Source organism: Sus scrofa, chromosome 15, assembly GCF_054392235.1.
Source record: "Sus scrofa isolate SSC_HxYL_T2T_F1_AM1 chromosome 15, Sscrofa_HxYL_maternal_Yorkshire_Landrace_v2.0, whole genome shotgun sequence".
NCBI lineage: Eukaryota > Metazoa > Chordata > Mammalia > Artiodactyla > Suidae > Sus > Sus scrofa.
The window spans coordinates 118,414,275-118,431,159 of NC_139397.1; the positions used below are offsets into that span (position 1 = coordinate 118,414,275).

At 42.5% G+C, this 16,885-nt stretch overlaps 1 protein-coding gene and 1 long non-coding RNA gene across 16 annotated transcripts in view; one reads left to right on the plus strand and one right to left on the minus strand.

The window, feature by feature from the left end:
* Nucleotides 1-16,885, plus strand: part of SPATS2L (spermatogenesis associated serine rich 2 like) — a 181,059-nt gene that overhangs the window by 158,502 nt on the left and 5,672 nt on the right. For all 15 annotated transcript variants that reach the window (NM_001177916.1, XM_084998081.1, XM_084998085.1 and 12 more), the window contains 3 exon segments: nucleotides 5,247-5,305; nucleotides 12,170-12,279; nucleotides 14,822-14,924. In NM_001177916.1, the coding sequence (NP_001171387.1) occupies nucleotides 5,247-5,305; nucleotides 12,170-12,279; nucleotides 14,822-14,924 (272 nt within the window).
* Nucleotides 1-16,885, minus strand: part of LOC146396078 (uncharacterized) — a 1,511,729-nt gene that overhangs the window by 127,859 nt on the left and 1,366,985 nt on the right. The gene's annotated exons all lie outside the window — the stretch shown is intronic.

Consider the following 16,885-nt stretch of genomic DNA (forward strand, 5'->3'; position numbering starts at 1 on the left):
TCATTCCAGCAAGACCTTGGTGCTCTAGCTAATGTGCATGGTACAGTAAGCACTCAGGAGGTGTTTGCTATCATAGGCTTTCGTTTTGAGGCTGTCTGTCTACACCAGTGGACTTCGAAAGCCAGCATGTAGTCTTTCTGCTTCTCCAGGAGGAGTGGCGTCTGTGACATTCTGTGATTTTTCTGGGACTCATCAATTCTCCAATGCCATTCCTCCCTCCTGCCCTCCCTACTGAGTTCTTCCCAACTCCCTCCACCCTTACCCAGCCTGCAGACCTGCACTTCACTGTCTCTCTGTCCTGGCATCTTGAGGAAGATTCAGTAGGACTTGTAAATGGTTCTGATGAAGTTACTCAGGAAGCCGGCTGTGGGCATTTAGAAGGTGTCAGACACAGCCTTTCCTTCGGTCTGGCTCAGCTTGCTGTGATGCCGGCTCCTCGCAGTCTGCCAGGCTGCCGGAGGACAGGCTGGCCTCCTCTGCTCCATCCCCTTCATCTTCCACATCCATGTCCCTCGGTATTCCCTTCCTCAAGCCTGCTGCCTGGAAAGAAAAAGCCAACGGAACCCTCAGGGGCACCTTACTGAGGTTCTCACAGAAGGTCCAGAGGGAGGAGTCTCGGGCCGCACCTGATCCTGTTTGCCTCCAGTCCATGGATGCTGAGCAGAGTCCTGACTCAGCAGAGGTCCCTCTGCTCGCCTTTATGTACGAGTTTTGAAAGCAGTCATACATAGCAGTGCTCAAATTACTAAGACGTTTGAGGACAGTGTTTTGCTGAAATACCCAGAGGAATAGAAGCATAGTTTGATGCCAACTTCACAGGCTTTTTCACATCCTCCAGTGGGCATTAAGCAGATTAACAATTTATTGTGCAATGCCTTCATCTGTCCTGTTGCTAGCCCAGGAGGCCTGAACTAACCGGTATATGAATATCCAGCTTTATGTAATAGGTGTTAGACCTGGGGATGTGGCTTATGCCTCAAATATCCATCTTGTAAACTCTCTGGGCACATAATTATGTTAACAGGTTTAATCAGGAATTCCCCTTATGGCTCATCAGGTTAAGAACATGACTGGTATCTACGACGATGCGGGCCTGGCATTGCTCTGTGGGCTAAGGATCTGGTGTTGCCTCAAGCTGTGGCATAGGTCACAGAGGTGGCTCGGATTTGGTGCTGCCATGGCTGTGGCGTAGACCTGCAGCTACAGCTCCAATTCCACCCCTAGCCCCGGAATTCATATGCTGCAGGTGCAGCCATTAAAAAAAAAATTTACTATGATCTTATAGCTGGTAAAGAACTTAGCAAACCTACACCATCCTCCTCACCCAGTACACCTCACACAGACTCCCAGGCTGCAGGGTCTGTGGCCTTGTTTTTTTATCTACAGCTGTATTCCCAGTGCCACCCTTGCCTGGCAGATGGCTGGCACTCAGCAGATATCTGTCCAGTGGATGAATGGCTTGTCACGTCCCCATTTCTGAGGCTCTTTGTGGCACATCTTGAATAACCATCCCACACCTTGCAAGCTGGCTTCACTCTATCAGTGAAGTGAATGGAGCACGTGTTACCTGCAGGTCTCAGGTGACCTGTGGTCCATATGTCAGCCAGAGTCCCAGCCCCTTAAGTTCCAAAGACGTTGTTCTGGACTCCTGCTCCAGGGGCACTAGAAGGCTCTCTAAGATTTGTGCCATTTCAGAGGTGGGTGCGGGGCCTAACATTCTCATGCTCACTCTGCCTTCAAGATGTTGCCTCTGCCCACTCCCTTAGCTCTGCACCAACCCAGACGTGAAACCGAGCCACCTCCTCAGTATCCATGTGTGAGCATGCAGGCTCACACCTGCTCCTGGGCCTACACACATTCAGGCCATTCATACCAAGCGTGGTGAATAGCGGGTCTGGACTCGTCTGATGTCCACAGGTGAATATCAGCAAGGTTCACATCACACACCTCACAGTGGACACCTCGCCATAGCATATGTGTTCTTCCTGCTCCTGGAAGCTCTAAAACTCACCTGACTATGGTGATTTTGCCCAGACTTGCCACCCACACAGCTCCCAGCCTTCTGGCTCTCTCTCTCTCTCTCTCTCTCTCTCTCTCTCTCTCTCTCTCTCTCTTTCTGTCTCGCTCTGTCTCTCTCTTTACCTCCCTTTCTATAGGAAATAAAAATTCAAAACATTTTATCAGGCAGATTAGCTTAGCCGTGTTGTAATTCAGGCTCCTGACTCCAAATCGCTTGATTCTCACCTTAAATCCCAAACAGCTTGTCCACCAGCCTGGTTTTCCTCAACTAACACAGAATTGCCCTCTCCAATCCCTTGGCCTCTATTGTGGCTGCATTTTCAAACTTGACAGGAAAGCTAAATATACCTCACAGTCAAGGGATCACGAACCTATTGACATAACCCAGCATTGCATACAATTAACGAATATGTGCTGGTTTATGAGTAAATGGTCTCTGGGAAGAAACGCAAGAAGCTGGTAAACAGTGGAACCCCCGGGAGGGGAATCGCATAACTGGGACAGAGATGGGATAAAGACTTCCTTCTCATCATACACCTTCCTGTATCATGAATTCCCTTTATTTAAAACACATGGACCTCATATGTGTAGACCATCAGTGAAGAAGGAACAGTTATCCTGATATTCTAATCACACCAAAGCGGTCATAGCCAGAGACCTTAAGCCATATACGTCATGGGGAGAGCTGATGTGTATGCCTGATGGATTAGGCTTCATGCCCAGTTCTGCAGAACCTGCCATTCACTGTACACATCCACTCTTTCCATGACGACTTCCTGGTGGGAAAGAGCCAAGCTCCTCCGCACACAGTCCTTCCTCTGCAAGTGTTTCTGTTACATCACCCGGATGCGGAGCCCAAGACTCCTAGAAATCCATCCCAGGAACCACGTCTTACCTTGACAAATATTACAAAAGATTTCCTCTTAAGAGGAAATAGATTTTTAACACATTTTAAATTTTAAAAGTACATCTGATGGAGGGAAAAAAGGATATCTGTTGGAACAATCTGAGTCGGAATAAAGTAATAAGAATGACAACTGCCATGCAATGAAGCACATTAACTGTGAGTTCATAATTAAACTATACAAATAAGCAAAAAACCTCATTGGTTCGGTTCCTTTTGGAGGAACCGAATTTTTTTTTTTTTGGTCTTTTTAGGGCTGCACCCGCGGCATATGGAGGTTCCCAGGCTAGGGGTCGAATCAGAGCTGCAGCTGCCAGCCACAGCCACAGCCACAGCAGCGTGGGATCTGAACCATGTCTACTACCCACAACACAGCTCATGGCAATGCCGAATTCTTAATGCACTGAGCAGGCCAGGGATCGAACCTGAATCCTCATGGATACTACTCGGGTTTGTTACGGCTAAGCCACACTGGAACTCTGGAACCAACTATTGTATTGAAAACTGATAAATAAAAGGAGAGAACCGGCATTTATCCTACCTTCCCTCTACAAACTATACTTCATGACAACCAAACAGTTGGTAAGAGAAAATTCTCTTTATGGAAGTTTTCTAGTAAGTAAATCAAGAAAGAATAAGAGAATCTGGGAGTTCCTGTCAAGGCTCAGCAGAAACAAAACTGACTAGCATCCATGAGGACACCGGTTCGATCCCTGGCCTCAATCAGTGGGTTGAGGATCCAGCGTTGCCATGAGCTGTGGTGTAGGTCGCAGACACGGCTTGGATCTGGCATTGCTGTGGCTGTGGTGTAGACCAATGGCTACAGCTCCAATTCAACCCCAAGCCTGGGAACCTCCATATGCCACAGGTGTAGCCCTAAAAAGACGAAAAAAGAATGAGAGAATTTGAATATCCTAATTTTTCAGACTGTGTTGATCTAGGCAAGGATCACTCATGGCTCGATGGCTGCTAAGATCGTAAAAAGTAGAAATGTTCTTTGTATTTCCTATACATTTATTGTGAGATGTAGAAATTTGAATACACTGAGGTTTGATTTTTTTTTTCAAGAGGGGTATTTATAAATGTATCCTGCCATGTGTCTGTTAATGGAAGTATATGATATAATTTCTCTTTAAATTAAAAAAAATCTGAATCTATACCTGATAACTTTATACAAAAGAAAAGAATTGGTTAAATAATATCATGGATGTGTGTAGTCAGCTAAATTTAGACCTTGGATAACTCTATAGGACATACAGCCTAATTTCTTTAACAAATGAATTGCAAGGGAGAAAAAAAAGAGAGAGATGGGAGGGAATGTATCAATTAAGACAGATTTAAGAGATAATCAACCAATTGTTATGAACAGGCCTTATTTAGATTCTAGTTCAAACAAACTTTTTAAAAAAGTATAGGACAGTTAGGGAATTTTAAATACTGAGTGGATCTCTAATAACGTTAAATTTAATATTTAACAATAAATTATTGTTAATGTTTTTAGGTATAATAGTAATACTATGGTTATGCTCGCCAAAAGTCCTTCTCTGAGATATCTGTACTGAAATGGTTGAAGTGGAAATCGTAAAAACCTGACATCTATGCCTATATGCACATAAAAATCTGTGAAAGGATATGGAAGGGATTTCTGATGATGTGTTACTTCTGGAAAAAGAGCTAGGGTCAGGATGCGAGAGAAGTGAACTTTCAGACAGTTCTTTATGCGGTAATACTTTTTCAAAGAACTAACCAAAAAATGTATTAAATATGACCAAAAAAATTAATTTAACCTTGAAATGTTTATTTGGGGGCATGAGAAGGCAAAGACTCATTACCAAGCACGTGGATGGATTAACCCAGACCCATACTGCTCCAAGTAGGCCCCAGGACTGTGGGCCCATCCCTCTCCCTCCCAGCCAGAATCTGGGAGACAAGCACAGAGACTTTTGAGAATTACAGGCCTTGATAACCTGAGTGCCAGCTTTTCAAATACTTTGATTATACTGTTTTGGAACTTTGGAAATCCATAGGGCAAAAGTACTCCCAAATTGAAATTCAAAGCAGCGCAATTCTGAAAGTCTGAAAAGGCCTTTTTTTCTAGATTTGCTGACAATGATTGAATCCACAGATGTCACTCTGTGATACTGGGAGCATCCTTGTCTCGCTTTTGGAAAGGCAGACTCTGCGGCCGGCGTTGTCACGTAGAAATATTCATGATTCTCTTGTATTTAATGAAAATAATTTTTCCTTTACTTCCAGTGCTTATTAAAAGTTTGCCCTTGATTAAGCATTCTTCGCTTTTGTCTTTGTTTTTCTCTTCCCCCAGCATCATTGACAAAGAAGTTTCATTAATGGCAGAAATGGATAAAGTTAAAGAAGAAGCCAGTAAGTAGACACATCGTTGTTTGATTAGGAGCCTCGCAATCGGAAGTAATCCATAGTTCAGCTTGACCATGATAAGGATTCTGGGTGGGGTCCTAAAATTCACACTGAATTCCAGGTTCATGAGCTCTGTGGCCTTAGGCAAGTCACTTATCGACTGGGAACCTCAGTGACCTCCTGTGTCCAAAGGATAGAGTAGTAGCACCCACTGAGTGCCAGGCAGAGCACTGGCACTCAGCAAAAAAGAGGTGTCAGTGGAGTTTATTTAAAGTCCAAGAGAGATGCAAGCTATTACATTTGGAGTGGATGAAGCAATGAGATCCTGCTGGATAGCACAAGGAACTATATCTACTGCCTGGTGATGGAACGTGATGGAGGAGAATGTGAGAAGAAGAATGTATGTGAGACTGGGTCACTTTGCTGTACAACAGAAAATTGACAGAACACCGTAAACCATCTATAATGGAAAAAATAAAAATCATTTTTAAAAAAGTCCAAGAGGGCTTTTATGCATATGAAGAACTACCTGTTAATCTATATACATTACCATATTTAAAATAGATAATCAACAAGGACCTACTGTATAGCACAGGGGACGCTACTCAATATTCTATAATAACCTGTAGGGGAAAATATATGAAGAAGAATAGACGTATGTATAACTGAATCCCTCTGCTGTATACCTGAAACTAGCGCAACATGGTAAATCCACTATACTCCAATATGAGAAATTTTTTAAAAGAATTGCTTATAGTTAATTGGGTTTTAAATATCATTGAATTGAGTATAAAATTTTAAAACACAGTTTTTAAGCCTTCACAACTTACAGATCTAGCTATACTACTCATACAATCAATTTCACTTGTTTTTTCTCAAGTTTCAAGTTTACCCTATTAATTCCCCCTAAAAAATGAGTCCCAGTTGGAAGCTACCTTAATTCCCCTTAACATTTTGAATTACATTTATAAATGTAATATATCTGATGTCCTTCAAGCACTTCAGATGCCTGACAAGGCAAACTCCCAAACCTAACAGGCAAAAGTATTCCAAGCTCTTAAGCAACTCATATAAGATTAATAATTCAAACTGAGATGTGTACGAAGTGAAGTTCTCTTAAAACACTCCGGTTCTGTTAGTCAAATTCACTGACACCTGCCAACTTAACACCTCAGAAGTAAATCAATTAGGTGTTTTAAACTGAAATCACAAGTGTGATTGCTTAGTGTACAAAATGCTCTGTATTTAAATAATGAACACACTGCCGACAATCTTGGTCACTGCAAAACTTCTAAATTTAACACAAAATATTGGTTCCCTGGGTGTGATTTCTTTTACTATTTTTATACCAATTTCTAAACCTTTCCACTGTGGTAAAGTTTACCCAACAGCCAGTAGGGTGGATTTGCCATCTCAAATAGGCTGAGGTTCATGGATTGGAGATGTCAGTTGAGGCAGGATTGCTCAGTCCGAGTCAACACAAATGGACATGCTGAGCCCTCTTTTATTACTAAATTCAATCTGCTATGTTAATAAGGACCCCGAGACCATATTTTTCAGCTGGGATTTAGTTTTATGAACCTTATCTCCTGGGCATTTCAAATTCTTCATCCTTACCCAAATTTTATCTCATAAATTGGGTAAATGGCAATCTGCACCCCCAACCAGGTTTCAGCTAAATTCCCAGATTTTTCATCCTTTCAGTATTTTTCTTGCCTGGCCCTTGGACATAATTCGATAGCCATTTTTATGAAAAATAGCTATTATTATTTTGTTAAACAGTGTTTCTAAAAACATTTTAGAATCTGAAGTATAGCAGTTTTTATTAAATAAAACTAAATGTGACCCAGGGCTAAGCTGTGGAATATTTAGGTAATTACACAATGCCTTCGATTGTGAAATTATTTTCTTATGAAATTTGTTGATTTCTTCAGCAAAAGTAGATTGCCCCATGGCCTGGGATTGTCCCAGTTTCTCAGGTAAAGCTTATTGTCTCATTTCAGTTTTATGATATAATGATAAAAATGCTAACAGCCATCACTGACACAAATGTTTCTCTAGCACCAGAATAGAAAATTACTAGCCTATCACTTTCTCCAAGGTTAACAAAGGACCTCAGATTTCAAGCGCTCGTTCTTCCTTCTTGGGACAAAAATATTAAGGCCCAAGACCTGTGAAACTTGGAGCATTTCTGGAGTGCATCCCCATTTTAAAAACTAATTCAATCAGGAAATATTTATTGTGTGCTTCCTTTTGTGCTAAGTTCTGGGAGGACAAACAGCAAACAGTTAAATCTGAGACCTGCAGTTGTGGAGCTCTGAGACTAGCTAAACAGACTGGATTGGTTGACAGGGCTTTCTCTCACTTCAAGAATCCTGGTCATGGTTTAGAACTGCCCAGAGCCCTGGAAAAGCCAGTCGCTTACCTTGGAGGCAAACAGAACTGAATTCAAATCCAAGTTCCACCCCTTTACTGGCTTGTGTGACCTTTAACTATTTTCAGAATTTCTCAAAGTGAGTTTCCTTATCAGAAAGGGGGCATGAGAATAGGATCTGTCTCAAATAGTTACCGTAAAGATAAAAGGAGAAGATTCGGGAGCATGGTACCTGACACAGTGTGTACCCAAAGAGAAAAGCTCATCTCAGTAGAGAAGTTAGTCCAGCACCCTCAGTAAACAGAGGTCAAAGGGGTTAATGCAGCATCTCTCAGGTGACACGTCTAGGTCAACCGTGTCTTCTCCACCCATAGAAGGAACCACTGAGTTTCTTCTCACAAAGGGCTGACCTGTCTTCACGACCACCATTTTGAGCTTGCTTATCTATGGTCCCAAGAGTATTTCCATGTTTTCCATCTCCTGCACATGATATAGACCATAGTTCCCCAATTATAACATAAGTTCCTCTATCCCTCGTAGCACCTAACACAAAGCTGAGAAGACTGTGGGTACTTCATTGTATTGTCGTAGTTAAGGCAGTATCTATAGGCTATGGGATCCAAGATTAATGAACATGAATGTAATTGCCACAAGAGGAAAGTATATTCTTTGTAAACTTTATGACTATATTAATAATATAGTAATATTAAATTAATAAAATACTTTATTAATAGTATTTGTAGTTAGGAATTTTTAGTGTACTCTTCTAAACAGTGCACACAGTCTATTTCATTTGGTTCCATAATAACCCTACAAGGGGTATATGATTATTACATTTTACAGATGAAGAAACAAAGGATACTGCAGTGCTATGATCTCAAACTTTGCCTACCCAGGGAATCAGAGGCCTAGACAGGCAAGTTCTTGGAGTGTCAAATTTACTAGAGATGGGAAAACAAAACAAAACAAAACACATTAGTTTCTATTAACGGGAGCAAAGATCGACTCTGAAGGAAAATGCAAAATTTTCACAAGAATTTTTAAGGAATCAAAGGGATTTCAAGGAATCTTTGTGCTTGAAGCGCTTCTTCTGCCCTACTTCCTGGCCTACCACACCAGGATTTCAAGCAGCCCCCCTGCTAAGGAGTTTTATTTGAGAAGCCATGGTTCAAGTCATATGAATGAGCTTCCAATGTGTTCCAGAAACTTGAAGGAATTTATAAATTCTTTTGAGCAAATGGATTTCAGCATATCAGATACTGTTTATAAAACCACAAAAATAATACTAATTCAGTCTTGAATGCAGTGAAAAATCTAAAGCTGTACGGAACTCTGGCCCTCTACATATTTCTGAAAGGATTATGCTTTCAAAACATACTTATTATTCTACCTTAAATTATAGGACCAATGAATCTTGGAACTGATCTGTTTTATTTTTGCTTTTTGCTTCTGTGATTGATGTTTTTGAGGTGAAAATGTTGGCTTCCCCCAAAGAATATTGGCTTTAGATCTCAAGTTTTAGGGTTTTTTCATAAAGAAAGTCTTTGAAATGTTAACGAGACTATATGTAAAACTCATCCCAACACTTGCTGATGCAAAATATTCATTCCCACGCACATTTGCATGAGTGTAAACTCAGAATTTATTGGTGATCTTGCACCTGCATTCCTATTTTAGAGTCCATTTATTTCTGTTTCTATAAAATCTCTTGTTTGGTGTGAATGCCCAAGTTCTACTTAATCAAAAAGAACAATTATCCCTAATTGTCACCAGTCTCACAAATGATGTTAAGAAAAGTCAGCTCTGTTTAACCATGTCGTCCCTCGGGGTCTGCTGACCCCTTTACTATCTGCTCATCAAAGCTGGGCCTTCAGAATTTCTTATTCATCTTTGCAAGAGGGACATATCTCGTTTCATCTTCCTACTCAATAATCATTTTCTCAGTCTTTAGTCCCATCCATATGTTGAATTATAATGGGAACTAAATAATCAATCAAAGGTATGAGTCCTAGATATTAAGTGGCCCCTGTAGAAAAGGAACGTCTGCCTTTCTTTGCAGATTCCTTTTAAGTAACGAATTGATTCACTCATTGGAATCCTTCATTCAGCAAACATATTGGGCACCCACTGTGTACCAGGTCCTAGGTATCCTGGATACTGAGAACTACATGTGCAGTGTCTGCCAATATTGGAGATGCCTTCCGAGGGCAGGCAGGTGACATTAACAAGCCACGCAGGGTGGGGTGGGGGCAGGGGAGTGGTGGATCAGGGCACACTGAACATCGTGCTGTATCTAAAAAAAGGCAGCGACTTCTCAGCTCTAGCTAGTGGTTGGTTGCCATGTGGGATGCTGGCCAACTGTGGCCAGAAATAACAGTATTTTAAAAGCAGCCAGAAATCCAGCTTTCGAATGGAATCACTTAATTTTCAAATGTAGGCAGTTAATTTGTAAAAATAATGGGTGGGCCAAACAAAATAGTGGGCCACCTTTTTCTGACTTCCGGTCTGACTGGGTAACCCAGGAAGTCATTCAGTAATATACTGTCTGTGTTCGGATGAAATTCCTTTTCCTCCCATCATCAGGATAGGTTTTTCGCCAGCTCCTCTGTATTCCAGAATGCTACCAGACACAGCTCAGGCTTTGCCCAGCTACATGGGATTGTAAATGGGAGTCAAAGTATGATTAGAGCAGATCGGCATATGATTTGGCCTTATGAGCTATAGATTAGTTATTTTATTGATATCAACAATGGTTTTAGCAAAAAAATATATTTCTCAGTCTGTCTGTAGAATGGTTTATAGTTTGCAGGAAATCTTTTTTTTTTGTCTTTTGTCTTTTTGTCTTTTGTTGTTGTTGTTGTTGCTATTTCTTGGGCCGCTCCCGCGGCATATGGAGGTTCCCAGGCTAGGGGTTAAATCGGAGCTGTAGCCACCGGCCTATGCCAGAGCCACAGCAACGCGGGATCCGAGCCGCGTCTGCAACCTACACCACAGCTCACGGCAACGCCGGATCCTTAACCCACTGAGCAAGGGCAGGGACCGAACCCGCAACCTCATGGTTCCTAGTCGGATTCGTTAACCACTGCGCCAAGACGGGAACTCCGTTTGCAGGAAATCTTAACTCTTGATTGACTCTTGACTTCTTTGAGGGTTTTCAAAGTGACTATTTTGGACATTTATAAATTAAGAACTCTTACAATCAGAAATCACAGTGTTTGGCTGGGATGTGTGCTGTGGATCTGGTCTAATAAAGCAGCTGACCCTTGCTCAGCCAAGAATGGAATGTGAATTCAATGTGCATATCATATCAGTTAGATGGACTTTTGTTATAACTCAAAAATCTTTGTCCAAAAGAAATGAAAGCAATTCATATTCCCGTGACTGGCATGAGAAAATTACAAGTCTGTCTATTATAAAATCCAACTTCTTATTTAAATTTCACCCAACGTGTTTCATTGCCATTGAGCTCCATGATCTTTTGGGAAACACACACACACACAAGTTAACATGAAGGCTCCTACCTCTACTTGAACCTTTGGTTCACCTGACAGGTGTGTGATACGGATGCCAAGAACTCTCTCATGTCTTCTCTGCATGTGCAGATGCTAAAAAGTGCACATGAATCCAGCTCAAGCTGGATTTGACTCACCCTTGAAATTTTTCCGTTTTGGACACCTATAACAAAGACAAGACACTCTGATCTGGAACTTCTCTCTGGTTGCAAAATGGAAACACATCTGCAGCGTAGCAAAAGCAGAGGCATTTTTTAGCTCACAAAAAAAGCTAATAAAGTAAAACGTATACGTCATATTTCAGTAACACAGCTGGTTGCCCTAAATGAATACATGGTAAAGTTCAGAGGGTTTGATGCTGTTAGAATTGAATAGCACAGCACATATTCTTCACCTAAAACCAAAGGGTGGTTTTCACTTGGTGGACTCCCTGTCTTTGCAATGTCATTTAGATAGGATTTCAACGTTTCCTTTCTTAGAGATAGTTATTCTCAATAATGCACAAATCTAAAGGTCCAGATTAAGTAAGCAAGGAATTCCCTGGTGGCTCAGCAGATTAGGGATCTGGCGTTGTCATTACAGCAGCTTGGGTCACAGCTGTGGTGCAGGTTCAATCTCTGGCCTGAGAACGTCCACATGCCTCAGGCGTGGCCAGAAACGAAACAAACAAACAAACAAAAAACCAAATTATGTTTTGGTTAAGAAACTGAGATCAGATACCAGTGAGGAAAATGAAGGAAGACTGTGGGTGTACAGTGAATCAGAAAGGATTGGGTTTGGTTTGGGGCTTGGTGGATAAAGACATAAGGAAATGAGTGGTAGGTAATGAGCGCCAAGGGCAAACCCACCCCTTGACCAACTCCGAAAACAGTCCTGGACCAACAAAGGGATCAGTCTGTGGAGGGAGAACTGATTCCAAGAAATTAGGTCATTTAACATGGTTAAATCTTCAGCCTTAATGTATTATTCCTTCTTATTTGGCAGTGGAAATCCTGACGGCTCGTCAAAAGAAAGCAGAAGAACTAAAGAGACTTACTGATCTAGCCAGTCAGATGGCAGAGATGCAGCTGGCCGAACTCAGGGCAGAAATTAAGGTCAGTTCTAAAATATCGCAGCCTGGACCTTGAGCCAGAGTTCTGATCCCCATTATGTTTGTTCTGCATCCACAGAGTGCCTCTCTCTGAGGATCTAACATCATACACCCTGCTCTCTTTTACAGGGTTGAAATAAAGAATGCATAAGGGTAAAGAACCACCTAATCACTGTGTTTAAATATACTGTGGGTTGAAGGGATATATCATTACCGAGGAAGGTACGAGCTATTTTCTTAGTCAGTGGAACTGACCCAAATAAAATGAATTCAACCATAAATTATAGCTTTGATGGGGGATATTATTTTCACCATACGTAATTCATGAGTGCACACATAAACACATGTGAATACACACTAAGTAGGAACTTAGTTTAACAGTATGGATTCTAAAGAACGCATAATATGTGGAGACTTCTTGCCTATATCCTTTTCTAGCTTACTTGCCCTTTTATTAAGAATACCACCCACAAATAGGTATTTATTGGATTTCTTCAGTTGCACACAACAGAACTGACCCTGGCTAACCTCAAGAACAAGTAGAATTTGAAAGCATACAAGCATAGCTCACCAAAGCAGAGTGTGCTCTGAAGAAGTCAGGCCATATTTGGGCAGAAACCCGGTCAGCCATCTGGGTAATGTAGGCAGCAGTAATTGCCAGACTCTCTTCGGAGCACTGTCAGAGTGCGCGACCTCTGGATGTCATCTGCTGGTACCCCTTGTGCCACCCCATTTGATTCAACTCCCAAGGAGAGAGATTCTGATCAGCCTCCACTTGGGTCACATCCATCCTTTGGCCAAGAGATGTCTTGATTGACAGGCCCACCAGTGCTCTGGATCTTTGAAACTGCCTTGGGGTACAGTTAATTACCAGAAAAAGAAATTGCTACCAGAAAGGCAAACATAAGGATCTACAACAAAATAGGAAGTTATGATTTACGAATTTTCCCTTATCCTCTTTTGCCCCAATGTACTAAACCTACAAACAGGCACACGCATTCCAGCTTCTGGCTGACTTCTGGGGAACTAGTCTACTTCACAGTCACATTTGCTGCTAGCTTTATAAGTAGGATTGTCTGCTCACCCCAGCATAAAACTGGTTGAGTGCAGGAGAAAGTGGCAAGTGACTTTTTGGTCCCCTCCGCCCTGGTTTGGCTTGAAAGGGAGCCCCATGGGGATGAACTTCCTCTGAAGGTCCTGAGATGTTCCAGAGGCCTTTCCCTTCTCACTTGCTCTCCTGGTCTTGGCTGCCTCCAACCAGCCAATGGAAATTTTCCTCCTGACTAGTCTTTCTGCTTCCATTATCTCCCTCCAGCCTGGTCACCTACCTTAAATCCCAAGCTATTAGAGCGGATCTGGTACCCCCCCCATTATGGTCTCCTGTTCCCCTCAAAATAAAATCTGCAGCGTACATATTCCAGCATCCATCTCTCCCTTGTTCAAACATCAAGTGAGGAATACGAAGTTGCCAGCTCCTGGTCTATTGAAATCCACTCATCTTCCCAGTTTCATTTCTACTTCTCCAAATCCCATTCATTGTAAAATGGTTAACAGCCCAGGCTTTGGAGTGCAACTGCTCAGCTCTTACAACCTTGAATAAATTACATATTCCCTCTGATTCTTAGAACCTCAATTCCCCCTCTGTAAATTAGAGTTAATAATAGTGCTGACTTCATACTAATGTGATCAGATGAAAATGAGATTATCGGCTAAGAATTTGGCCCATGTTGGGGAAATAGTTTTCAATGTTTCTTTTAATGTTCCAGCTCAGGGCTTCCTCTTACACAACTGTTTCCCCATTCTCCTCAGTAGGAAAGAATTCCTTCCTCTTTTATATTCTTAAAGCACCTACTACCTTCTAGTATGCACAGTGGTATGTCTCTCTTGACATGTGGTTAACTCCCTGGTAAACTCGCAGAGGGACCAAGCCATCGTGGTTTCTGTATTTCTTCACTCTGTCGTCCACATATAGATCTTAATTTTAAACGAATTGAAAAGTAATCTCTCTCCCACTTCCTTTAACAGCACTTGAAATTCTACCATTCAAGGTAATGGTTTCCAGTTAGTAAGCCTTCCTGGACTTCCTGATTCCCAATTAAAATGGAGACAGACGTCTAGGAAGGATAACATGCTTTCTCAAGAGGGATGATACCTTAGCAGGCCATTGGCCAGATTAGGAAGGCTACCAGAAGGCAATCGAAAAACTTGCAGCAGGACAGGAAGTGCTAGGAGGAGAGCATGGGGTGCAAAAAGGTTAAGTCGATGAGTCCAGACGCATATTTTTGCCCTTGTCACAGCTTTGTCTCAGCCCAGGCAAGGGAAAGCCAGGATCCACATGTATTCCCAGAGCAAAATGGTGATCATTCTCAAGGCAGGTCAAAACCAAGCCGGCTTTAACAGAGCCTCCCAGGGATGGAGTTGGCACGCTTCCCACCTGGGGATGCATTCACACCACGAGTGGAGGCGGGAGAGCCACGTGGATGGGTCTGCAGTGTGCCTCGGCCTTGTCTGTATGTAATCACGGGGCTCCTGTCTCTTCCCTGCAGCACTTTGTCAGCGAGCGTAAATATGATGAAGAGCTCGGGAAAGCTGCCCGGTTCTCCTGTGACATTGAACAGCTAAAGGCCCAAATCATGCTCTGCGGAGAAAGTGAGTTTTGTATACTTGCTAAATAATTCTGTGTGAGTAAGCTTGGTGCTGTTTGGAGCTGCTTTCAGAAATGTCAGGTGTGCAGTTCCCCCGGGGGCTCAAGGGAGGTCTAAAGAGATGTAATGATCTAAGGTCATGACACAAGTCATGAGAAATGTCAAGATCTGAACTTCCAGTCTTCAAATGCCACTGCCCATCACTAAATCCCCAGGATTTATTACGCAGAACAGAACAGGTCAACTAGTGGATACCTTTTGCAAACTTTTCTTAAGTGCTGCCAGATCAACCGCCTCTCTGATTTCAAACAGCCTGGTTCTACAGAGATGGGTTACAGGAGAGCGAATCTCTCTAATAAGTCTGGAAACAATGGGCTATTGTCGTGAAGGGTCCAGCTGTCGTGTGTGTGTGTGTGTGTGTGTGTGTGCGCGCGCACGCACACACACACACACACATTGCCCAGCACTGCCTGAGCCTCTCCTTTAATTAGAGCAGTTAACATGCAGCACGATTGGCTGATCCTTTCCCCCCTACTCCAGCCCACCCGCCAGGGGAGGTGGGAATGAGCACTAAAGTGGCTTCAAGGACAGCCTCAAGGAGGAAAGAAGGACTGGTGAAGGACATGGAATATCCATAGCCTCATAGCAAGCTGAAAGACTGAGATTTGGATGCACTGGTTTGCAAAGTGAGAATTGCTTTTTTCTTCTGAGTAGAAAAAAAATATAAGCTTGATCTAAAAATTACAGAACTATATTAAATAGAAGGTGACATTACTTTTGTGGAACCCTCACACTTTATATGCCTCTATAACCAACTGTGCAAATTATATAGTGTATGTAATTATCCTACATCCTATCATGTACTATATATTCCATGACATACATAGTAAGAGAATTTGCTTTTATCCTTTCGCGATACGCGGCTGACACGTTCCCATGCCAGTATATTTAACCCATAATTTATTTAAGTACAACTGACATAATCAGCCCCTTGATTGTTGACATTCGGGTTGCTTCCAGTTTTTCACTGTTAAAACAACACTGCTGCGAGCATCTTTGTTCACATATCTTAGGCAATGATCTGAATCTGGGGCTGCATCTCTTTTAAATTATTTTCTTTTTTTCTATATACTCCCTTCCTTATGAAAGAATCTCATTGGCCATGATCCATCCCTAGATTTTGCCCCCATCTTCTAAAAAACCAGACTATCTGGTTGGAGGAGATTTAACTGCCCCCCCCCCCACCGTTTCCACTTCAGCCTGATAATGGGTGATGCCAAGAGCCTCTGTCACCGCCTGAGGCGGGGAGGGCCATCCAGCGTCACCTGCTCTCCTCCAGAGCACTTCCAGTGCCATCTAGCGGGAGGAACCATCCCTCCCCAGGTCCCAAGTGTCCACATTGGAATTTGGAGCCTCCCATGTTGGAGACAATTGTTCTTCGAAAGGCCCTTTCCTTCTCAGCTTTGTTGAGAGCACATTGAAAGCCGACAGCTACTGAACCAGAAATAGCAATGTGTTCCCCCCTGGCCCTCCCCAGCCAGGAAAGTGAATCTAGTTAGCCCAAGAGCCACTCAAATCCCCTGGTCATGTTTGGACAGCCCCCAGTGTGCCATCCCACCTTACCTGTAAAATGAAGGGACTAGAAATACATCCCTGTCCTTTCCATGTCTAATGTTCCATGATCCCTTCTCACACTCCAAATCCTCGGGAAGAATGCCAGGATTAAGTCTGATCCAACACAGGTAGCAGAGAAAATTGCTTTTAAAAACTGGTGACAATTTTTTTCAAGATTCAGAGGTCTTGCTGTCCAGCCTGGCAGTCCAGTTCTGGTGAACTGTGTGAGGGAAATCATGACTATATCCTTGAATTGATTCCCTCCAGCCTTAATGCAGCATAATCACATGGAAACCATCCTATCAGAAACCACCCCTTTCAAAACCAGCAGGAAGGGTGATAATAAACATT